Source organism: Anser cygnoides, chromosome 3 (genome assembly GCF_040182565.1).
Source record: "Anser cygnoides isolate HZ-2024a breed goose chromosome 3, Taihu_goose_T2T_genome, whole genome shotgun sequence".
NCBI classification, from domain to species: Eukaryota; Metazoa; Chordata; class Aves; order Anseriformes; family Anatidae; genus Anser; species Anser cygnoides.
In genome coordinates this window covers 18,312,845-18,338,624 of record NC_089875.1, presented here as the reverse complement: position 1 = coordinate 18,338,624, position 25,780 = coordinate 18,312,845, and the positions used below count along the sequence as shown (strand labels likewise).

The window sequence follows — 25,780 nt, the reverse complement described above, 5'->3', positions numbered from 1 at the left end:
TCTGCTCTCTCCCTTGTCTATTTTAGTGACGTAAGAAAGCAACCAAGCCATTTCAAAAGGGTGTTCAGCTAAGAGTAACAAAAAGGAGTGATTTGTGAAAGCCAGAAGACCAGGGGTGAAAAGGACCCTTTTAATACAGACAAAGGTAGAACAACAAAAGAGCATTCTAAGAGGAAAGTACCTGCTGGTAAGATTTTTTGTGGTTGAATGGAGGCTTTGGTTTAAAATAAATAAGCCTAGTTTGTTATTGGTCAGGTGAAGAAAGGACAGTTTCTTAAAAAGAACCGGCAGTTTACATCTCTGTAAAATTATTTTTATTCTAAACAAAGCATGATTCTGTGAGGCATGCTTACAGAAAGTATCTAAAATGATCCAAAGAGTGAATGATCCATAATCTGACCTGAAGCAATATAAAGGATATTTTTTGCAGATTACTGTGTTTTGGGGTATTGCTTATACTACTGTGTTAAGTCACTATTTTATTGGAAAATTCTGATCAGTTTAATTAAAACAGATGTTGCCAGATATTTTAGTTGCTTGTGCATAAATTATTGCTGATGACTACTTTGATTAAAATAAATAAATTGAAGCATTCACAAGACACTTCACATCATCAGACATACACAGATTCCACTGGCTTTTCAGTCAGATAGTAGCTTAATTTTCTTTTCAGTCTATGGTTGGTATCCTATACACTTTTAAATACCAGAAAATTAAATTATTTATGTCTACAATCTTTCTTAAACAGGTGTTTACCTTGATTTGATTAGAAGCATCATGTTTTGTTTCCTCTTTAGAAGTGTAATTATGATAAAATAGACTTTAATAAATTAAACCATCCTGTTTCTTTAGTGTCCTTTGGATGGAAATACAAGAGATTCTTGGACAAGGGTTTGCTGTTTCATAGTATATTAAAAAAAATCTTTGCAATTTGCTTAAATTTAAATTCTTGTAGAGCTTCTAGGATCTATAATGTCAGTGTAGCTGTGCATACACAGGATATAAATCTTTGTGATATCTCTTTAATAGAAATAAACAAAAAACACTTGACTGTCTAGCTACACTGTTCAAGTCTTAAAGCTCTGTATCTAGTAAATTTGTATTGGTAGTAGGTTTAAAGAATAATCAGAAGAGGTTGTGTTTAACATATTTAATTATCTTTCCTGCAGAGTTTGCTGTTTTTCAAAAATGGGCAGAGTGGCTTTTATTCGTCTTCTAAAGGCAAATGACTATGTTGTATGCTTAGCTGGGCAAGAAGAAAATACATTGGGTTTTGCATTTAAACATGTTATGACAAAAGTCGAAAAGGAATCTGAAAGACCTTTCTTAGGCAGAGGCATAAAAAATGAAAGGTGATTTGTGGAATTAACTCAAATATTGTGATGGTTCTGTACTTGCAGATATGGTTTATATGGTCTTGCAGCACCTACCACACCAACTACAGTTTGTCAGGAGAAAAAAATATATAAAATATATACATATATATTACATATAATGCTTTTTTGTATAAAGTATATTACACTGTGAAGGATGTAGTAAAAGATGGAAAGCCTGGGGATAGGAAGTTAACTCACATTAGGCTTGGAAGACTGGTTTATGTTTGTATTGCCTTTTACTGTGTTGCATCAGATAGCATTTCTTTGTCATCATTTCTTTGTGCTGAATAAGATAGTAGCAGTGAAATTTTGTTCTGATATGAGATTAATTTAAATAAGAGCTTATGAAGAACGCAGATATTCTGGTGGTGTAGGGAGAGGAGTGGGAGGGTTGTTGAGTTCTGTTACAGATGCAAGTATGTTTTCATTAAATCACAGGCACTCTGAAGATGTACAAGGTAAATAGTTTCCTCTTCTTCCAAGGAGTAATCTGTTGTAAAGGCCATCCAGCTTGACCACAACCAGCATGTTAGATGTCCAGTTCTCTGTAGGCTGTTCATTGCAAGGGAAGGAAATAGTATTGCTACTTGTCTTTTTTCCTTTATTTTCACCACTTCACATGGAAGCTTTAGTTGTTTTCAGGGGTCATAACACTCAATGTGATAACTTATTTAAAATCACATACCCCAATTAAGTTGTCCCAGTTGTAAGTCAGAAGCCTGCTGTTTTACATGCTTCCCAAACAATATACAGTTTTCTTTTGAGGAGGAGGAGGTTCTTGAAAATGAGAGAGCCATGTGGATGTCCACAAAAACCTTCTCTGCATGGGGACAGGAGGGTAAGAGAAAGCACAAAGGCTTCTGTTCACAGCAGCTTGATAGCAGAGGAGTGGAAGCAAGCAGTGACCACTAGAAAGCTTATGAAAATTTGTAGGACTGTTGAGGGAGAGAAGCCCACAAAGAATGAAGTATCTGATTTGAAATGTTTGCTCTTGCTGTGTGTTTTCCTCGGCCCAGGCTTTCACTTCCGTAGTTCTGTGGGTTCTGTCAAAGATGCCCTTGCATGAGCTGTGTATTTTTTTTCTTTTCTATCCTCCCCCCTCCTTTTCTTTATTTGACAGTGCCTTAAAAAGCGTACTAATCAAGGTGTTCCTGTAACTGAACTAGTCACTAATAATGATATATTTTCTATAAATTGTAGTTCCGTGTTTGGTTGCTCTTTTCTCCATTTGGGCTTTGGTGCAAAGTTTAATAGACTCAACACTTACAGATTTATTTATTTTTTTTTAAAGAACTAAGGGACTAGATATAAAAGTGGTTTTCAGCTTGGGTACAATATTGTAGTAGTAAACTGTACAGCATGAATATATCCACGGTTCACTGCTGCCTAAATTGAAGTGTGCTTCATGTATTTATTTGTAAAATTTATATTGATAGCATGGAGGCCTGAAGAGGATGGCAGCATGTGCACTCAAATTTAAAGAAATATGTAAAATCCTTGTTATCACTACTTCTGCTGTGTGTGGATTCCTTGCATTGTATGGTTTCCATGGTGTGATGAAGCAGTTAAAACGCAGAGTGAATGACAAAACACCTGAGTAGTGAAGAGAACCGCCAGGAGCCGGCAGCTCTCACGAGAGCGGTTGATGAGCCTTGGGCAGGGCCGGGAGCAGCGCGGCCGCTCTCGGGGCATACGGAAGGCAGTCCTAGGGAGTGCTATGAACACGGCATGGCGCGGCAATCAGGGCGTGGAGAGGGCGTTTGCACGGCAGGTCTTGTGGGATGGTGTCTGTTCAGAAGAGGGCTATTTCACTGGCCAAGTGGGAGGCTTGAAATCCACATAACCCAACAGCAGGGACTGTTCAGTGACCGTTTGCACTGGTCAAGGGCACTCATCCTGCCTCACCCTCAAGGCAGAATGGTGTACGCTTGTCTTAGAGAAGAGACTGCAGCTCCAGCTGGGAGGGTGAGCGGGTCTACCATGTACCCCAGCACCGTCTGATGCCTCCACACACGTAGAGCTGCTGAAGGGAGAGGCTGCAGTACAAACCTCAGACTGCAAGAAGTGTCTAGACCTTTCTCTGGTAGCAGGGACAGGCAGCAGACCAGCCTGCAAATGTGTGCCCAGGTGGAGGACCTCCTGCAGCGGGTGGCTGAACTGTGGGAGGCGGTGAGAAGTCTATGTAGCATCAAGTGACTAAGCTATTAGTTTAGATGATTCCCTTCCCTGATTTAGCCTGTTCTGTCCTTTTATCTGTTCACAAGAGAAGTTACTGGCTTTTGGGTCTTCCTCTTGATCTGCTGCTACCCCCATAATGTATCTCGGTGTGGTCCATTTCGTACAATTTTTTGCCTGTCTCTTTACGGACTTCCCCTATAGCTACTCATTAAAAAAGTACATGTGTGTTAACATACCTTCTAGCACAGAGGAAGTTAAACTTAGTCAACCTGGTGTGTTCTGTGTCTGTTTTCTTTTTCCAGTATTTGATTGCAATTTTGAATCTCCTTGTGAGCTGGAATATTCCCTTTCCTCAAAAGATCAGGAAGCCCCCAGCAAAGCCTGGCTCAGAGTGAGCGCAGAGGATGTCTCACAGCTAAACATCCCGGATGTGCCAGAGAGAGATCACTCTGAGAATACACCAAAAGGTAAGATGAATACAACTATGTCATGCCTTGGTTGTAGTGGTTGGTTTTAAACAAACAAACAACCAAACATAAACAACCAACCAAACATGCCCTTTTAAATACTTCAGGCAGTTATAATCCTTTCGCTGCAGGAGGCAGTGAATTCGAACAGTATGATTAACAAAGGCAGTCACTTTGAATATGAAGTATGTGCTTTTATCTACATTATATATATGGGAAGCAGAATATAAAACATGGTATTATGTAAATTCTGTATAAGGCTGATCTCTCTATGGACAATATCTGGATGAGAATAGTCCTGTGGTGCTCATGTTTAAGGTTATTCAGTGGTTGAAAAAATTATTTAAAATCACCAAGACTGGTTTTACCACTGCTCTAGGTGCTGTTTATCCTTGTGTTCAGGGCTCAGGTTTTCTATTTGGTGCAAAAACAAAAGATAGGTTTTGCCCTTAATATAAGAAAAAAAAATCTTGCCTGTAGAGACAGCTAGGAAGCATGAAGAGAAAGGAGTGTAACACTTTTCTTCTTCTTTGGATGAAAATGTGGTTTGTTGGAATTATTTTTCCTGTTTATAATCATATCTGTGAATGGCAGTATATTTCATTAAGATTTTAAGTGATAAAAAGATTGGTAGATATATTTTCACCCTCCTAAGTATGAGAAAGCTAAAAATTCTTAGCATCTTTCCTGCTGTTTAGTAAGACCTGCTTGAAACCTTTCCCTATAAGGGTGCGGTGGTGGTTGAGAATGGAGCTACAAAGTGGAAAAGTGGAGTTAGGGCTACAAGCTTAACCAGGAATATGGAACAAAGAGGTATAGGGAAGGGTAACAAACATTATCAGAGCTATGGAACAGATTTTGTACTAGGAAAAAAATAAACAAAAATGCTTTATTCTGTCTGCAATGTGACGACTGTGAGATCTATAAAAATGTGCATTGAAGAGCAATGGGAAGCAGCCATGAAGTTAAGAATGCTGTGTATAGAACATACAAGAGGAAATATTTTCCATGTAGTATCTGAGTAAATCGTGGTAATAAGATGCACGAATTAATGTTATGGAGGCCAGAAGTATGCATAAGAAGGGTTGGATGAATTCTTGCAGAACACATTAATCACTGGTTATTTAATTCAAGTCTGCTTACAGTCCTTGACTCAAAAAGCTTCTGTTACAGAAAGCTGCAAGTGAAAAGATCCTTTCCTTACTAGCCAGCATCAGAGATGTCATTTGACTTTGCAGACCTGCAATCGGACTGTATTGCTTGTAACAGTTCTTATGTTCAAGTAAAGACTAAGGAAAAGTTTCAGTGCAGCTTTTGTTCTTGTTCTTGAATTCTGTTTTCTCATCCTTACCAAGAGTATAGAACTTTTCCCCAAAAAGACATTATAAATTAACTTTCAAGGCCGATTGCTTGAACGCTGGTTCATCAACAAACCAAGTCATTTTAGTGGGTTCTGTATTGTGTTTAAAACAAATGGACTGCATTTGTGATACATGCAAATATCTTCTAATTTTCACGTCAAAGAACATATATATGCATAATAAATTTCTTGCTACAAAGATAGTTAAGTGAAAGTTTGAGGTAAATCAGAATGTCTGCTGCTGAAAAAATATTTTTCCTTTTCTTAAATCCTCAAGCAAGCTGACTGCTAATGAAATTCAGGAATTAAAACATGCTTGTTTTGAATTAAAAATAGTAGTTGTTGCTTTCCTGGAGTGGGAAAAATGGAGTAAACAGTGAACAATAAAGGTATCATCCCAGGTGAAGGGCCTGACACTGACCAAGACACTGTGGAGCTTTTCTTTGGTAGAGTTATACCTTTGTCTGTATTTATTTATGTATTTATTTTAAATATCTATCAAAGCAGAAGACAGAAAAACTGTTAGCTGATCCTGTATCCCAGAAATATGACTATTATTGGTTAATGATTTCTAGTTACCTATTGGTATAAAATTCCATTTCTAAGCTCAAAAGTTGTCGTGGTGGTATTTTTTTGTTGTTGTCATTGTTCTGTTTCCACCCCCACTCCCCAACCCCTCCCACTCCTTTCTCCCTCTGGAGTATAGGCAGCTTAGGCTGAAGTTTGTGTTCTACTGTTTTCTCCCATTGCAAAGTATGCCGCGTAACTAATGGCACATTATTTGAATGGATTTATTTGGATGGGGTGCTGGGATGAGGTTTTGGGGGTTGGGTTACCTTTTTTTTTTTTTTTGTAATTATCAAATCTGTTGGACGATTTTCTCCTAAGCCCCTCAATAGAACTGTTGGTCTGAAACTCTTAGGTGACTAACTTTTTGTGTATAAAAAGTCATTTGAAAAATCAACACTTGGAGCTGGCATCTCTACTTTAAATCACTTTAATTACAGCTGCTTGGCACAAATAGTTATGCGGTCTGTTTCATTCTGAAATAATTAAGCACAAGTAATTCCAATCCCCACTGGTTCCTGCAAATTGTACTTCCAATTATCTCAATCTCATTTCATCTCCTTTGCAGACAGTAATGCACAGAGAGAAACAGATAATGTAACCAGCTTTTGAGATGGTTTAGGTCATCCTTATAACTCGGCTATCACGTCGTGTTAAGACATTGATAGAGACAAATGCCTTAGGTATGATTCATTGTGCTTCATGAACATTTATGTAAAAGGTTTGTCAGGAAATCATTGGTAGATATCCCGAAGAAACACACTGAAAGTATTTCTGTTTCTTTTTTCTTTCTTTTTTTTTTTTTTTCTTTTTTATTTATTTCCTGCAGCGTGATATAGCTCAGTGTCTAGGAATCAGATCAAATTGTCATGGATCTGAGTACCTAGAGGAAGAACAAGTTTTAGATGTCTCAGTATTTGGTTATGGTCACATCTGAGCGCTATGTTCACTTGACATGTTCATTGTGTAGTATCACACAAATCATAGATCTGAATAAGGGTAAATGTTGAGGTGAAGAAGTCTGATATTAAATTATTACGTGTTGGAAATTAGAGGTCTGGTTTGCAAAGAAGTGAAAAAGGATGGTTAACCAGACAATGGTGGAAGGTGAAATTTAGTGTAGATTATGTGAATCGAAGTGGTGGGAGAAACAGTCTGAGTTGGCATATGTAAGAATAAGTTCTGATCTGGTTGCAATTATTCAAGCTGATTTTTGGGTAAGAATAGAACTGTGAAAATATCAACTCATTAGCAGTCATAAAATAAATGTCATGTTGGAATTAATTGGGAAGAGAGTAGAAAACAGAAAATAATACACTTTTATAAATATGTGGGTCACCTATATCTAGAATACATCATTCTTTTCTATTTTCTGGTTCCCATATATCAAAAAACATTTAGTACATCTGGGAAAATTATTAAAAGAATGGAAACAAGGATGATCTAAAGTATGCAATGGCTCTGTTTTAGGAGCCCTTAAACTGACTAGGGCTCTTCTCTGCCTGGAAGAGACATCTAACAGTGGCAATGGTTTATCAAATCATAGGATTTTATAAAATATTTATGAAAGATTTTAAAAGGTTTATAAACTCCCAAGACTTTATAGAGCAAGGAAAAGATGAATATAGAAGGAATATTCCTTATTTCTTCTAATACAGAATTGAACATCATCAGGTTAAATTAGTAGGTGTCAGGTTGAAAACAAAAACAAATGAGATCCCTCAGTATGTAGCACAGAATAAAACTGTAGAACTGATTTCCAAAGGGGACTGTTTGTGCTAAAACCTTCTGCAGGTGTACAGGAGGTGTGCAGGGAAGAAAATAATTATCACTATTACAATCCTTTTCTGGCTCAGAAAATCCTTGTGCAATATATCCCTGAAGGCCAGAGGATTAATCTGGGGAAGTGCAACTGTTTGCTCACCCTGTTCATATATTCGTTCCTATGTATCTATACCTGTCTGTTTTCAGAGACAGATGGCTGACCTTGATGGATAGTCAGCCTATGTTGGCAGGGTTGGTGTGATGTTCTGTTCCTCTCCCATCCTTCACCCCAATTTTTTCTTCCTTTCTGAAAAAGGAGAGAATTGTACTCTTTTGTAACAATTTTTAGAGTTAGAGAGAGAAAAGGTGTGACTTAAATATTTAATATTACTTGCTGTTCTGTGAAAGTCTTGTAAATGGTATGGAACCATTTCTTGTGCAACAACATTGACTGTTTGGTAGGAGGAATTGCAGGACTGTCTGTAGGAATCTGTAGAAGTGTGTATGCCAAGGTACTTTGTACCTTGTTGGAAATATTGTGCTTGGAAATTTTGTGCTAAAATACTTCACTCTTCTCCATTGCCTGCTTCCTAGGCCCTGCACAGTACATAAGATCTGCTGGAGCTACTAATATTTTCAAGTCAAGCTTATTAACGTTTTGCAGGATTAGAGATTTAAAGTTAAAATTCCACTGATATGCTAAGGATTGACAAGAAAAACTCTACTAATAGTATCTGAATCTGGTCTGTATGTATTGCAATGAGTAGGCAATCCATTACTAGACTTTTTTCTTTTAATTCATAACTAAACAAAATGCTGCTATGAAAATCTAAAATTCTGCATCAATGAATGCATTTATTTATTTTGACAAGTGTGATTAATTCTTAATTATTTATGATCCTTCATAATATATTATACCACCAAATGTACTGCAGTCTATTGTAATGAAATACGGGGAACTGGAGATCTTGCAACTGTGGCAGTATTTCCTAAGGAGGCTAGTTATACAGTCCAGTCTGTGGTTAGAATGACAGAGTTTGTGAGCTGGAGAAGCTGCCCTTTGCAGCAGCGTGGTTGAGCGTGTTTGTCGTGCCCAAGTGAAAAAGTTGTTGACCTCTCTGATACACTTTCAGTGGGTCAAACCAGCCATATATTCCTGATATACTTTCAGTGGGTCAAACCAGCCATATATTCCTGATATACTTTCAGTGGGTCAAACCAGCCATATATTCTATGCATCTTTATTCAACTCTTGATTCAAACTCAGGGTTTTCTGTGCTGCAGAGCCACTGAGTAACAGGTGGTTTAGTATTCATCAGAAAGTGTGCCACTCGAGAATTCATCCCTCCTGTGACCTTTTCACAGTGCTGGTATTATCCTTCTCCCAGACAGCCAACGGCTGAGCTTCCTATCAGCAACATCACATTGTCATGTTGCCCGTGGGCTCATAGAGGACAGTAATTTTGGTCCCTCATCTAGGAGCACAGTGCTTCTGAGTTAGATTTTACATGGCAGAGGAAGAGAGAAACCACTAGTACAAAGTTCATCTTGTGTATTTAAGGAGGAAGGACCAGCAGTGGTGGAACCCAAAATATGTATTCACAAAGCAGAACAAGAGCTGTGCTTGGTTGAATGTCAGTGTGTGTCAGTGTGTGTTTCCAACTGCAAATGCAGTTTTAAACTTGAAGGATTAGAAGCTTGACCACTCCTGCAAGAATGTTGCCTGCTCCTCGTTTAAGTCTTGTGATACTAGATAAATTAAGTGAATTGCAGCTTCTGTTATCTGAATATTTCAGGACCATGAAAATATGCAGATACTTGATAAAAATTTCAGATGAAGAAATAAGCTGGGGAGGTATGACTACTATTTAAAATAAGAAACAAGGAAGTAATAAGCCAGTCTGCAAATGTGAATATGAGTTGAAGCAACTCCTTAATAGAAAATGTAGATTAAACTTTCATGAAGGGGGCAAGGGAAATGGCAGATGACAGCATTCAAGCCAGCTGCTGATTAGTTGAAAAGCTCTTGTGTAAGTTCTAAAACAATTATCTGCACGTTGTGTTAATGCAATTTTGATTTTGTTATTCTTACTAAAGAAGTGGAGCAAGGCTAAGGCACTGAGCATATTACCAAATGGGAGATAATGAACTGCAGGATTATCAAATGGCTGTTGACTTTAATTTGTGACTACTCAGACAAAGAAGAATGAGGAAGATAATATAAGATAATAAACAATATTTTCTTTCAGGTTATCACTTTATTAACAGAACCGAAGAGTATAAATGAATATGGATTTGCAAGAAGTAAGTAGCTGAGATGTTAATTAATATGTAGTACTCTTAAGCAGAAAAAACACTTGTAATGCTAAAAAGCTGTCTACTAGGGGAAAGAATACGGGGTAAACAGAGTAGTTGGGTTCATGCTAGACAGAAGTCTTCCCTTTATATTAATCCTGAGACTGGTTGCAGGATACGCCTTGATCTCACAGAATTTATCTGTCTTATATATCTTTTAAACAAGATTTCATAGTATTTGTTATACTTCTTTTCTTTAGTAAATCAATATATGGTGTTTGAGGTTTGACAGGGTGGGTCTGAAAACAAAACAGAATTGTCTTCTCAGGAGAATTTCAATTTTATGGGAAGAAAAATATGTAAGTTTTTTCATATATTCATGTCTTCAATTTTTTCTAAAATTTGTGATGTGCAATAAGCACATTTCTTTTTAATTTTGGAGGAGAATATAGCTCATCCTAGTCAGAAGAGTTTCAGTCCAGATGTTCAAATAGTCCTTAGAAAGATACTGCTATAGTATGAGGCCATCCTAGTTTTATTATTTATAGATATTCAGATAAACAGCAAGTATCCTATGAAGATTTGTAAACTTCCATTATTTTGTAAAATCAGAGTGGGATTGGGTTTTCTATTAGTTATTTTCCTCCATAAGATCTAGCCATTGAATCAGTGGAAATAATTGTTATGTTTGGGTTAAAAGATCTGCTACAAACCACAAATGAAATAGTAGGAGAACAAAGCAAGATCTGGAAAAAACACATAGGCTCAAAATTATTCATAGGCCTTATAGCAAATGAGAGATTTATGGATTTACAGGTGTCACTGTCACGTTCTTTGTAAACAGAGAGGGTTTTCAAATAAAAAATGTTATTTACTGTGAATAGTTATGGTTGCTCTACATGAGATTTAAATTTTGATACTCAACTTGGCAACGCATATCAAGTGTTGCAACATGGCTCTGTAGGAATTTATATAACTTTCATACACTAAACACAAAGCAAACTTGCTTCAGAGTCTGTTGGGCTGTGAGGAGAAAAAAGGAAAAAAAAAAGCTTTTTTTATGATGGTCAGCTTCCAACTCATTCTCTTTCAGTACAAGAAATAGACCAGATGTTCTTAGCATTTTGCAGCTTGTTCTTCTCATTAGTACGACACTTGTGCTTTGTTATTGCAATGTTATTTTTCTTTAATGAGCTTTCTCTGAAGAGACAAATTATCATCTCACTGTAGGACAGTGTGTTTGTTTATACAGTAGGTATGTATTTATGCAGGCTGTGGAGAAGCGTGTTTGTTGATTTTTGAAATCTTCTTTGCTAATTCCTTAACTCAGTGAAGACTTGCTTGCAACTCATCATGAAACATTCTGTTCCCCAAGCTGAAAAATAAAAATTAATTTCAGTGTGCATCAGGTGTTAGTGTGCTCTGAGGACTTGCTGCATACCTGTGACTAATGTACTTCAACGAGTATATCCAGAAAAGGCACTGACAATGAAGAATAAATGGCTTGTAAAATGGCCTCTTTCTCACTCTTAGAGACACTTTCTCCTTGTCAAGATGAGAGGCAAATTGAAGGGACAGCTGGAAGGAAGTGTATTCTGCTCTTGGCTGTGTTTAACCTTTTTATAGGAAAAGACTACTGCATTAACACAGATTTGTGATTTTTTTCCTATGTAGTAGGGGTAGTGTTCTTTATCCATGAGTGCTTGTTTCCATGGGCACATTGTTTTTTTATTGTACTTTTCAAGTACAGAAAACTCATATATTTGTGCAAAGAACATTCAATGAATTTACACATTGTTATTTGATAGTTTTAATTTATTTCTAGCCTTTCTGCTGCCTTGGTTTTCTGTGTATGTATATATATATATACATGTATGTGCATATATATATATATATATTGCCATGCTAATGACAGCTACCAGAAGTAGTAGCAGTCTCTATTTACAGTCTCTGTAAATAAAAAATGTAATGCATGATGGAGTATCAGGAAGACACTGTAAACTTTGTAGCTACTTTGTAAGCTACTCCTTACCAAGCATAGTCTAATTATATGCATTACCAGTTATTCCTATAACCTGTGTTTCTTTACCTATGAGTCTGAGAATGTCCTTCTACATTAGACACTTACTTCATACTGTTTTGAAGAGCTGGGAGAAGGGTTTCTGCATGTTACCAAAGCAAAACTAGAACACAACATGTTTAAATTAATAGCCCAAGCTGAGAGCTTAAGAGCCCTAGCTCTTCCAGACTTCATGTATCTTTCGTACCTTAACTAGCACTAACATTTAGATGCCTGTTACTCTGCAATATTTTTGGCATTAAGTTGGCCTGGTCCACTTTTAATAAATAGAGATTATCATATGGGATTTTCTACAGGCCTGTGTACAGGCCCTTTCTACAGGGATCCCAGATCCCTTTCTACAGGGGTCTGTGAGCTTAACTGTGGAATTCTAGAGTTTTCTCTTATAGCAGCTTAAACTGAGAGTGCTTATTTTATCCTACTCGAAGTAATCAAAGAAGGTCGTAGTGTTTAAGGTAAGATACTGAATGAGAATCATTTTACATCTTTAAATATTTTATTTTCTTTTCTTAATACCATGCAATGACCGTTTAGGTGGCCCCAGGCATCTTGCGTACTTTATAATGAATAATCTTCCATTCAATTATGAGTTAGAAGCTATCCCTAGCTATCCCTAAAGTTTCATCTGTTTTCTTTGTTTGCTTGTTTTGAGAGCACAATAATTAAACAGATCATATAATGTAAGAACATGAGAATGGCCATACTGGGAAAGCAGGACAGGGAAGCAACTACCCACAATATTCGCTGTAGGCAGATAGGCTTGCCTTGGGGCTTAGGGGAGCAATACAATATAGCACTCCCACGTTATATGGTAAGTCTGCTGGGATACATGCTACAAGATGTTGTTTGGAATCTGCAAACCTAGATGCCAGTCCTATGCTGAGCATCATTGCCTTTCTGTGTAGTGAATTATATTTTGAGTGCCTCTTTTGGTAAAAAATCACTTCCTCTAAGTTCCCTTAACTCCCTTTAGGCTCACTGGCATAGTCTTTCATATCTATCAAGTGCAGCCGATCTAGAAATGCTTGGCATTTGTCTTTTGCCTTCCATATATAAGAATTTAAAAGAGGATAAATACAAGTGTTTGTCTTTTGTTAAAATGAGGAAAATGTGTGTTTTGTGTTTTGCTTTATTTTTATTTTTGAATCTTGACTTGATAATAGTGGGTTCATATTACTTGCAAACCCAGATAAGTCATTTTCATTAGCTGAATACTCAGGTGTCACAACAGAGATGAAAGAAGCAAGCACAGCATATTTCTAAATGGCATTTCCTTAAGAGTTAATAATAATAATAATAATAATAATAGTGGGCTTTAGTCATTGTTCTGCATTTTTTCTTCTTCCTCTTCTATGGCTGTGAGCAGTTCTTTCCATTCTTCTCTGAGAGGTTGTCATATAAATTATCTGGTGTAAACATGAGTAAATAAGATGATGAGTAGACTTCACCAGATTTGAAGAGGTATTCAAACAGCCAAAGCATTGCCTATGCCAAAAGAAACAATCTGATTTAGAACAGAGCTGCAGTAATTTGTTCTGTGTGCTGCTTTTAGGGTTGGTCATCTCACTGCTTTCATGTGCTTCCAGTGGGGAAGCGGAAAGGTCAGGGAATGAAGGGAAACATTTTGCTGTATACCACAGATAAGCATCTTTGGCAGTCATTTGGAGCCTTGCAAGGCACATAAAAGGCATTAATAAAGGTTAGATGGGAACTCCTTTTCACCTGTCATGGTAATTTTGTTATCAGAGAAAAGCCCAAGCTGCAAAGCTCTGATACCAATTTTGAACAGCTGAAGGTGCAAGGTTGTTCAGGTTTCAAGGTGCTGATTCAGAGCAGTGCAGAAATAAAAGTCCATGTTTAAACAGTGTACTGATGCAGGTTTAATTCTACTTTAAGTGTTTTTCCTGAAGGTGTGGAATTATAAGGAGAGGAAACAGAGAATGGTTTATGTTCAACTACTGTAACAGATTATAGCTTTTTAGGCTGCCAACTTTGGATGGGGCTGAGTCGGTCATACACATCATAAAGGCCACTTTATTAGAGCTGAAACTTCTCTGTGACATACAGAACTTGGAATTTTCCATACTGAAATTTCTTAGATTAACTTTCCAATTACTAATCAAGCCAAAGTAGTATCTGTTATGCCAGAGCGGATTCTACAATATACTGCTTAGTAAAGATGCCAAGGCATTTGCAAATCAGTGACAACAGCTGGATTAACAGCACCAATTAACATTTTTAATAGCAAGTTTCATTAAATACATTTGTTTAAGTATGAATACTAGTGTAGGTTAGGTATCTGTTTGTCTTAGCCACCTATGGAGAAAATTAAATGGATGCAGAGATGGAGGCTTAGCTTTACTGAGGGAATTGATTACCTAGTTAGAGAACAGAAAATCTGGTTCCGTTACCTGTAAACCTCCTGAAAAAATAGAGATGGTTGTAATGACTTTGAAGCAAGAAATGACTAAGATGTAGTCCCGACTTGTTCAAGGTTGGTGTGTGGCAGGCTGCAGACATTTCTCACTGTATGGCCAGTGTGAAGAACAAATGGTTAATGGTAGGGGTTTGGTGTTCAGGGGGCTCAAGTGATTGTTGTCCTGTATAGAGCTGAACTGAATATGGACTTCTGTAAAATTAGAGGTACTTACAAATATTCAGCAAGCTTGTGAATTCCTGATTACCTTAAAATCAAGGAAAACTCAAGTAATGGAAGTTAACATGTTTATTATTTAAAAAAATGAATTTGGGCTTCCAGTAGCCCAAAACCTCCTGCTCTGTTGTACAGTGGAAATTTGACAGGAGGCTGTGGGTGGATTAAGGGGTATTTCACTGCAGATGAAACTTTGGGGACCAGCATTTGGGTTTTGCTTGCACAGGTGAGAAGTCACGTTATAAAGTCATACTAGAGCTAATAACGCTTTCCGTGGTATTGGTGTTGTGTGTTTGCTTATGTGCTTAGCTGAGATGTTTGGGGAGTTTGTCATGGCTGAGTGCTGTGTGAAGCTGAGCAGTCCAGTTCTTTCCACTGACTTGTGGGGAGAATGTGTCTCTCTGGAAAGGTAAGGGGAGGCATAAAAATGTGTTGGAGTAGGGGCACACCTTGAGTGGTCATTGACTTACCTTTTCATTACACAGTGAGTGATAAAGTGTAGTTGAAATAACTGAACTCTAACCAGGTGAGGTGTCTCATCTAGGTGTAAAGCACTGCATAACCCAGGGGAAGAGCTTTTCTGCTTGGCTGTGATATCCCCGAAGAGATGGGAATTAGCTCTGTGGAAAGGACACGTTACAGGCAATATTTTAATCACTCTCTGCCGTGTGTTTTATTGTCGGTATGAAACTATGCATCTCAGACTGCTTTGTGGGTGGGCAGGTGAAATGTATTAGAGCTATAAATTGATTAATAGGTGTGTTATTTAACATTACACCCATTAACCGTCAGAGAGGGTGGGGCACCAAAGACTGGCCGTTTGTGTGAAGTTAATTATGCCCATTACAGCAAGAATGACCTAAACTACTTCTGAAAATTAACTAATTTATTGGTTACTCGTTTTTTTTTTACCTGGCACACTACTTTTACCAGCGGCTAAGCCTTTTTATTGGTGGAGCTGAGTTATTGAGTTCTTTGTAACTAAGACAACTGTTCATAATGCAGACTGCAGAAACTTCAGAAACTACAGATCACTCTTTTTTTTTTTTTTTTTAACTCCAGCAACATAATCAAATCCTTACTCTTTATTTTGCTGTGTATTCTGAAAAGTACCCTCCTATTCCCTCCTTCTCCATTGATCTTTAACAGGTATTGCCCTCTTGTTCTCCTTGTCAGCTTGCAGGATGAATGGTTACAGAGGGCGGGAACTGGCATTTTGCTAGCCCAGGTGTATTTATAATCAGACTGTTTGTGAAATTGCTGAAAGCCTCCAGTTTCTCATTGTCCAGCTGCAAGGGCATGTTAAGTTGAAGAATATGTTGTTCCTTAAAGCCTGATACTGTCATGAAAGTGATACAGATGTGCAACGTGCATTATCTCACTGGCAGCTGCAGGTATGAGACCTGGTATGAGTATGAGCTGCAGCTTTTTTTTGTTTGTTTTTTAACGTGGGTGCAGTACCTTTCTTGCCTTAGAGATGCCAGTTTGTTTGGTAGTATAAGGAAGTAATGTTGTGCCACCTCTTTCTACCTTTCTATTCTTTTTGGCAATTGGTACTTGTTATGTACGTTGATGTTATGTGCTTCCTGCGTGGGGTGGAGGACATAGAAAAGATGGAGTGAGGTTTACCTTTGCACAGGGCATTTCTCAATGTGGTCTGTTTAATCATTTCGATCCCCTCCAGACTCAGTATTAGACCAGAAATTTAGACCAACAACCGTTTGATAACCTGTATTGTAAGCTTGTAGAACAAGTTCAGGAGGGTAGAGACATTATATTCTTGAGAACTCTGTTGAGATTTGGAAGCTTGGTAGTGGAGTTGACCACTTTTTATCTCTTCGGAATGAGAAGCTATAACAATGACGTAGCTCGGGGAGGGAAAAACACTAGGGAAGCAACAAAGGGGATGCGTAGTGTAGAAATGGTAGCATATCTGTTTACTGGAAAAACTGCTGTAGGGCTTAGTCCTGCTAAGAATCAGTGTTTGATGTATTACAGTCATCTGTTTTAAAACAAAAACAAACAAACAAAAATTCTCTATTTCTTACGACTACCCAATACCCAAATACTCGGGGTGTCTTTTGCCAGATTGGGTTCACAGAACATGTTATCTGTCATCTCTGAGAACCTGTCATCTCTGGTACTGAGACCTGCACTTTGATCACCACCAAACATATCTAAAGAAGGAGATTGACCTGTCTTTGGCCACAGCACAATGGATTTTTTACTCCTTTTCAGGCAGAGATAATGACCATAAGGATTTCTCTCCTGCATCACCTTTGGTCTAAAAAGTACTAACACTGAGAACAAGAGATAATTTATCAGGTTTTCCCTATTACCAGATGTCTCTTTAATTGATGGGAATCTTTTTACAATCACTTAAAATAATTGCTTTTGAAGAATTTTTTCCCAATTGACAGCAGCTTAATGACAGGTTGTGACTTTATAATCAATTTTAATTATTGTGTGGCTAATAGTACTAAAAGTAACAACTTTAACTTTGATATGGGGTAATTGATTTGGGAGGCCACTTGTAAATAAATGATTTCTTGTTCCATAAAGATTTTTTCTATTAGTGCTTTTTGAAGTAAAGAAAAAGAAAATCAGGCAAACTAATTTTCAGTAGCTGAAGAACAGCACAGGTAGGATAGTCTGTTATAATAACCACTGCTGCCCTAACTGTTTTTCTAACAGAGCTGTGTGTTTTAATGATTAAAAAAAAAAAACTGGAAGTCAGCATTCCTAGGTGTTTTTCCCATTCCATCACTGAGTCAGTATGCATATGATCACACCCAGCAGCCATTTTGTCCCTCAGCAAGACTCTTAAAATAATCTGCAGACTGTCAAATGCTGTAATGCTAATAAGGTTCAGTTCTGGTAAGGTTATTTTACAAATGGAGTGTAGAAAACTGCATCAGCCTGTTATTTTCCGAATACATTTGCTGAGTTTACAGATGACATGATGCTTTTTTCTTTTTCCCCCCCCCGCACTGTTAACTGTAAATCCAAAAGTCAAACTAATTTCTTCTGGATTTTTTTTTTTCTGGTTGTCAACAATAATAGAGGTTCTCTGGCTCAACCTTTGTGCATCCTACTCTTCTGTTGTTGAATCTAAGTGAGAGTTTTACTTTTAATGTTTGAAGTAGAGGAGCACCCTCCTTTGTTCCCAGAAGTTGTCGGCCTTGTGGCACCAAGGATTTAAATTACATGTTAGTACAGGTCTGTTTGCTTGCGTGCATATTAAATAAGATGAGAAAGAACAAACCCTTTTCAGATCATTATTCTTTAGAGCTGCACCATTTTTTGTATGTTTGCAAAGCACTTGGAGTTCCATCGGAGGAAAGGTGCTATAAGTTCATATTACTGGTCTGTGTGTAAGTGATAGTGGGCCATTCTGTTCCTTGGCAGTAATGGCACGGTGAAAATGGATTATCATTAATGTCAGCAAATACAGTTTTAACAATGTAAAACCCATATCTTTGTGAAACTAAATGAGATTTTTCTTAACACAGCTACTTTTATGTATCCACTATGCATTGCGCAGACTACTTCACTATTCTTAAAGCAGCTACCAGTCACCAGGAGCAGTCAAGCAGTCACTGTATTTTCCATAATTACAAGCAATTTTCCAATTGAATTATCCCGTGATTTAATTCCTTAGCTTGCATCTGGAGAGCATCAGCAATGTGCAGCTGTTTTGGCTTTGAGTGTTAATTGCTGCTAAATGCATTAAGAGTGGCCTTGCTGCAATGATTTCAGAAAAGAGTTAAATCCCAGCTCACTTCTGGATTAAATTTTTGCTTCTTGTTTCTTACTCTCTTGACTCACATCATGATACAGGCCATAGTTTTATTAGTGTTTGTCTTGGGTAGTTGTGAATCTTAACTCAGAGTAAATATATTTAGTCACTGAACTGAAATCGTATTACAATAAAATGCAAAGATTAATAGAACCGTGCCAGAGCCAGTAAAAACCGAAGGGCTGCAGATTAACCATAGAATCATAGAACAGTTTGGGTTGGAAGGGACCTTAAGATCATCCAGTTCCAACCACCCTGCCATGGACAGGGACATCTCCCACTAGACCAGGCTGCCCAAAGCCCCATCCAGCCTGGCCTTGAACACCTCCAGGGATGGGGCATCCACAGCTTCTCTGGGCAGCCTGTGCCAGTGCCTCACCGCACTCTGAGTAAAGAATTTATTCCAAATATAAAAAATAATAATCAAAATCTACCCTCTTGTAGTTTAAAGCCATTACTCCTTGTCCTATCAATACATTCTATGATAAAGAGCCTCTCCCCAGTTTAGTGATAAATGCTGTTAGTTTATATTGGTGTTATGACTGCATAGTTATGGATGGCAAAAGAGAAAGACTCAAGGTAACTTTGTATGGTACAAAGGCTCTGATGAAAATAGGTATGATACTTCACATCAGAGGATTCTTTGGACAGGCCACGTACTTCAAATATATGATTAGCGTGTTTAGTTTGTCCCCAATGGAAGGACTGGCAAGTATTTGGACCGGAGTGTTTGTGTTTTTTGTTTTTGGTTTGTTTGTTTGTTTGTTTTTAATTTCAGAAAGAAGAAATAGGAGGAAGATTGAGAGCCTTGTAAGGCTAAAACTATCATCAGCGCTTTCCATGCTCTGTTAGATTCCAGTGGGAACAGATTTCTTATTGAAAGTCCCAAATTCTCTTCTTTCCATTAAGTATGAAGAATGTAGTTAGGGGATTCTTAAGAATCATAACTCCTGTAGTTTAATGGGAATATTCTTGAACTGTGCTTAATTAAATAATGATGATACAAAGAAAATGTGAGACTTGTAAAGCATGAATTCATTTTCTAGCTTTGAATCCTGTAAGCTTTAATTTGGTTATTTAATATCTTGACCATTTGGTAACCTTTTATTAACAGAATAAATACTTATTGTGAAGTGCTGTTAATATAATGCACTTAGTATAACAAAAGTGGTTTACCAAATAATTCTAATGGCAAACAATTTCTAGGTTTTTAGTAAGAGAACGTTACTGTTAAATGAATATGGTTTAAAAGATATCTACCCCTTACGTGTAGAGGTTATTTATCCAAAGCTGTGTAACACATTTGTGTCTGAATATGAAAAAATGGCTCATTTAAGAATTCTGAGATTCTGCAAGTCCTATTCATGTTAAATGTGGAATGTGTATGGTTCACTTTTCTGAAAGCTTGGCTGTTTTCATCCAGCTATTTGGACAAGCTTGGGCTGTCCTATACACGAAGTTAAATTAGTTCTGGCTAACTTCCTAAGCCACGTTAAGGTAACATAGCTGTATTGAAATTCACTGTTTTGTCTGTTTATCAAGATACTGACCCTCCATTAAAATAGCTGCCTATGAAGAAAATTAATTAAAAGAAATTATTTACTTAATATCTGCAGGATATTTGATCTTACACTATGGTATAAAACTTCTGACTATATTAAAGGTGGTGCATTTATATGATTGTGGAATGGAAAATCACAGAATCACAGAATTGTAGGGGTTGGAAGGGACCTCAAGAGATCATTGGCTCCAACCCTGATAAAATAAGTTCTGATTATATTACTGTTTATATTTTCAATACATTTTAAAGACACTGTTTTGTACAAAGTGTGTGTTTCAGAGTGTGTACACGGATTATACCAATTTGGTATCCAACTCACTTTCTCAAAGGCAATTTGCATTTGCCCTATGATAAAAACTCTATATTTGCTTCCTTTATTTGACTGTAACAAAGGAATTTGTTACGCTGTATTGTGTCTTATTTTATTTTTTTGTAGCCTCATAGTAAAAAAAAAAAAAAAATAAAGGGGGGGGTGGCAAGCCCCCCACTATAAACTTCTGTGCTGTTTAGACACGTTACATTGATAAGTAGGTTCTGTTTATGTCTGAATAATATAAAGGTGATTGAATTTGCTTAATGGTTATGTCTGGTTCATGATTTTTCCTTCCAGTGAGAATCCTATTGTGCAGGTTTAATGTAACCAGGGCACTAGGCAACAAGCAATTGAATTACCTGCGTCTTGCAAAAGTTTCTTTTGTTCTCACTCTAAAAACTGTTTTCTATATGGCTTGTCTGCTCAAGAATTTCACACTTATGTTTTCACAATTATTTTTATTCCTTAAAGGAAGGCTTAATTTTGAAACATGGACAAGTAGCAAACACCCCGAATTAATAACTTTTTCATCTTAAAAGATAAACATATTCTGTCACTTCTGTTCTACGTCTGGAGATGGTTTATCCTGTTCCAGTACAAACAAAGTGCTTTAGTTGTATTTGGAAAGTCTGTATGGGCAACTGCAGATTATTCAACAAGCAGAAGAGAGAAATTCCTGAAGGAGTGCTGAGAAATGTGTAAGGTTATTCGATTGACTGATAAAAGAATTTACAAGTCATTGCCTATAGATTGTTTAGAGAACACAGAAACAGCAGGAGAAACATGGCCACGCAGGATCAAGAGGCATTGCTAATTTAGTAGTGGAATAAATCAAGGAAGAACTTGATGCCTTTAGGACTGGAGTCCCGAAGGCAAAAACTGTAGCAGAAAATGAAAAATCAACTACATGGGGCATAGTAAGAATTTCTGTTCTGAGTAGGGATTTTATCACCAGGAAGTGGGAAGGGAGGCTTGAGATTTTCTGCTAATTGCCATAATGCAGCTGAAAGACTGGTGAAGGCTTCCAGAAGAGTTAAGAATATGTCACTGCTACGGTATGAAACAGCAACAGTGCCTAATGCAGTGTACTGCATACTGCTCTGGTCAGCTATGAGAAAGGTAATCTAAAACGGGAATAGATGTAGAAGAGGGCTCCTAGGATGCTGTTTGGAGAGCAGAGATCTTGCTACACCAAATGAAATTACAAAATGTCCTTTCTTTGTCCATGACATGAGGAATAGATACTGATATTTATAAATACGCTGAGGGAAAGAAAGGCAAGTACTGAATTACAGAAAAGAGCTAGCTGAGGGAAACGGAAGTGTTGATCAAAGAACATAAAGAGGCCATGAATTCATTTAGCATGGAAATGAGAAAAAAAAATATGAGAGCTGTGAATTGGCCTTCCAGTGATGGGAGCCGGTTGTCTAGACAGCTTTAACATAGCACTTGGTATCGTCTGTCAAGAGATGAAAGAATTGCCTTTTCTGGTATTATTGTGATGGGTACTTACTTGTTCTAAAGTTCCTACTGTGGTAGCGTCTGAATTGTCCATAAGGCAATTATTAGAGCTTAGATTGATCTTCTCAGCTGTGTACTGCACATTTATACAGGCCTACAGCCTGATGAAAGCATCTGTAGCCCAGACTGTGCAGATCTTGTAAAAAAAAAATCCCAGACTGCAACTGCACCCTGTCCAGCAGAGCTGGTAATGCTGTCAGTTTTGACAGTTGTGCTGCTTTATACAAGTATATCAGTCTCTGGCTTGCTCTTGCTCTCACACTGCTGGGTTCTCTCTGCTTCTCAGAAATGCTAGTTTTGTTTTCATGTGGATTTGAATGTCCTGATATACTGGCAATTTGCTGAGCTTCTTTTTACAGCACAGAATGGAAGGACTTCCACCACCCCACAGGAGACCACGGTGGCAGTAAGCCATCTGCACTGTTTGCTTAGCTGTGCTGTGGAGAAGTAAAAATGGGAACTTGGCAGCTGAATGCTCCCCCATGTCCTCCACCAATCATGCACCGTGCACTGCACTGTTTGCATTTGGTAAATGTGCAATTAAGGATTTTTTATTCAAATTACCTGGCCAATTACATGCAATGCAAAATTCCTTGCTTGTAGTGTGGTGATAGCCTGAACCGCAGATATTCTTGTGATTAAACTGTCCCTTGATGATGAAGTGGATAATTAACAAGAAGGCATTTTGCTGCATAGTGAGCAAAGTCAAAAAAAAAAAAAAAAAGAATAGAATTGAGTTTTCACTGCTGTAATATGGTTTTAATGGTGCTCTTCTCCAGCAGGAGAATTGTGTCCAACCTTGCCTGAAATGAAAAATGTATAACCACATGCAAAATCAAATGGTAGACCAGATTTCTTTAAACAGAACATAATTTTAACTGGGTAAAGTTCCTTGCCAACTTTTCTTTCTGTGATAGTTTCATCCCAATAAAACCCAAGGCAGCCTTTGCCAACCCTCATGAAGAGCATTTGTAGCTGAATATCTTTGTCCTGTGTGACAATTTGTGTAGTTCTGTGCTTTCAGACCTGAAAATTTGAGTGTTAGCGTCTAGTGATGACTAAAAATGAAGTATGTTGGAATTGCTATTGTTCATTTGTTCTGCAGTCGTAAAATAGGAAATAGACACTTAATCCTCACACTGTTAAGCGTTGTGTGGACATGCAGTAAGCTCTGTGAAAAGCCACACAGCTCATCCATGACAGCCTGGCATGAGCTAGAAGTTAGGCAGGCAGAAAAACTATGCTCCAGTATGGCATGTTACTTGAGCTGATGTTTCTGTACGTCTGCTATTCTCTTACGTACGTATTCTCTTACGTACGTTCTCTTCTGTACGTGAGCTATTCTCTTTAGAATTTATTAGGTTTTCTTTAAGGCTATCCACTTAGAAAATTTAATCTTGTGAAGATGTCAGCTGAGAAAAATTAAAATAGTTCAGATACTGTATTTTTCTCCCTTAGAAATTTCAAAATATTAACAAAAGTAATTATCCTGATTGAGCAAATGTTACAAGTTATGCCCAATATTGTGGATTAATACAATTAAATTATAGTAACTGGTTTAAATGAATGAAACCTGGAATTTTTATTCTTCCTGGAAAGTTTTAGCAAAACAACCTAAAGTATACATGAATTTGTATGAACTTCCTTTGGCCTGCTAAAAAGTAGTTTTGTACGTTGTGCAGGCCATTTTCCTTCAATCTGATCAGTTTTGGTCTAAAACCAAAACTTAGAGCTAAGATGTTTTTGACAAAAAGAACAAGTTAGATCAAGGACTCTATATCCCAGCTAATGCAGTTCATAAAACCAGCAATCATCATTTGGTAAATTAGTGCTTGAAAATGGGTTGACAAACATATGAAGTATAATGTAGTAATTGCATGAGGTCTGTGGGTACTGTGTTGTTATGGCATTATCAGCTAAATTAAATTTGATCAGTTTTATATTTTTTTTAACTGTTTTTATGTACTTAGATTTTGCAAATGCTCATCGTGGTTGAGCATGGTGCCATCTTCTCTAACAGAAGAACATTGTTTTTCGCTGTGTTTCTCAGATATGTTTGTCGTTAGAATAAGTGCTTTGTAAGTTCTCATGTGTAGTGGCTTCTGGTTTGATATATTCGTTACAGCTTTAAAGGCTTTGAAACTTGTGTCTGATATCTCTGAGGTAAGCCTGACTCATTGCCTTAATAAAATCAGTGGACATAACAAAAGCTAAAGAGAACTTTGACTGTTACAGCAGTTACACTGGCAAGCTCAACTTCCCTTTAATCAAAAGCAAATAAAGTAACTTTCCTTAACACCTTTGATAATTTTGCATGTTAACCATTCGTGTCAGGCTATGGGCATAAACTCAGACACAAGAGGTTCCATGTAAACGTCAGGAAGCCTTTACTGTGCAAGCAACAGAGCACTGGAACGGGTTGCGCAGAGAGGCTGTGGTGTCTTAAAACCCTTGGAGATCTTCGAAACCATCTGGAAGTGGTCGTGGGCAGCCTGCTCTAGGTGGCCCTGCTTGAGCAGGGGGTTTGGACCTGATGGCCTCCAGAGGTCCCTACAAACCTTAACCATTCTGTGATCCTGTGATATACAAGACATCAAAACTAAACCGAGCTTTTAAAAAGAGGAATAATTCTGATGAAATTTCCTCTACTGAATCTGGCTAAAAGTACTCAAAAGATGTTCCTGTAGAATTTCATTCACCATTGACTTTGAACAGAAATATAAAGCTAAAATGAATATTAGTTCAGTTCTGTAGGAAGTTAGACTTTTTTTTCATTTTTATTTTATAGATGTTCAAAAGTGTGGGGGAGGAATTAGTGTTTCTTAACCTGCAGGGAATTTCTCTTGCAATCCTACAGATTTTCATCAAAGCACAAAAAATCCATACAACCTTAGGCTTGTTTCAGTTGTTGTAAGCATATATGTTTATGCTTAACAGTAAAATCCACAGATTTTACTGTTAGAGAAGCTTCATGAAATGACTTGTCTGCCCCTATAATTTGTTAGGAGTGAAACAAGAATTGCCTACAGGTGCTAATTTGGAAGAGATTAAGACTTAAGGATGACCTCCTGTGAACTAAACCCTGGGGAGGTCCTAATTTAGGAACAAAAGTGGCAACGTTTCTAATTTTGTTTAACTCTGAAGGTGAGAGCTCTGGTGCTATCATTTCATCATGTCTAAGATACTGTTGCAGACACTAGTACTATATCATACTCTTTGAGGCACTGCTACAAGAAACACTCAAATATGTAGGTATGGGATAAACACCTAAAACCAACTCCCAGCCATGTCCAGCAGGTATGGTTTACATTGTCGTAACCACATGTTCATATCTTCTTAGAGCTGTAGATATTATTATCTCTATAAAATGCTTTATTATTATTGCTCTTGGTTTCAATATTTTATTACAGTGAGTTCCAGAAGCTAATAGTTTGTTGTATAAAAGGTTTTACTTTTATCAGTTTTCAAACTGATACATTGCAATGGTAGACTTCCCCCCAAAGCCCCCAAATGTTAGTAGAGGTTTATTTAACATACAGGAAATTAGGTTGATCTTGATGTAAAAAGCTTTCAGTATCTGACTCTCCTTTATTTCCATGGGATTGAGATACTCGAGCACTGTTAAGTACTTAACAACCTGTAAAAAATCTATTTGTCTATAGCAGATGTGTGTGCTATTTATTTGTACTTTTTCTTTATGTCTGCAAGACTATAATTAGAATGTTTTATACAAATGTTTCCATATCTGGACAAAACTTTTCACTGATTTGATGGACTTCTTCCGTAGTTTGCAAAGTGATTTGGGCTTCTATTTTGATTTAGGCTTAGCAAATGTGCTAAAATGCT

General features: G+C 37.3%; 1 protein-coding gene across 7 annotated transcripts in view; it reads left to right on the top strand.

The window, feature by feature from the left end:
- ALK (ALK receptor tyrosine kinase) overlaps positions 1-25,780 on the top strand; it is a 305,041-nt gene that overhangs the window by 88,054 nt on the left and 191,207 nt on the right. For all 7 annotated transcript variants that reach the window (XR_010830090.1, XR_010830091.1, XR_010830089.1 and 4 more), the window contains exon 3: positions 3,857-4,021. Coding sequence is in view for 4 of the 7 variants with exons in the window: in XM_066993583.1 (XP_066849684.1) it covers positions 3,857-4,021 (165 nt within the window). In the remaining 3 variants the exon portion in view is untranslated. The remainder of the gene's footprint in view (positions 1-3,856; positions 4,022-25,780) is intronic.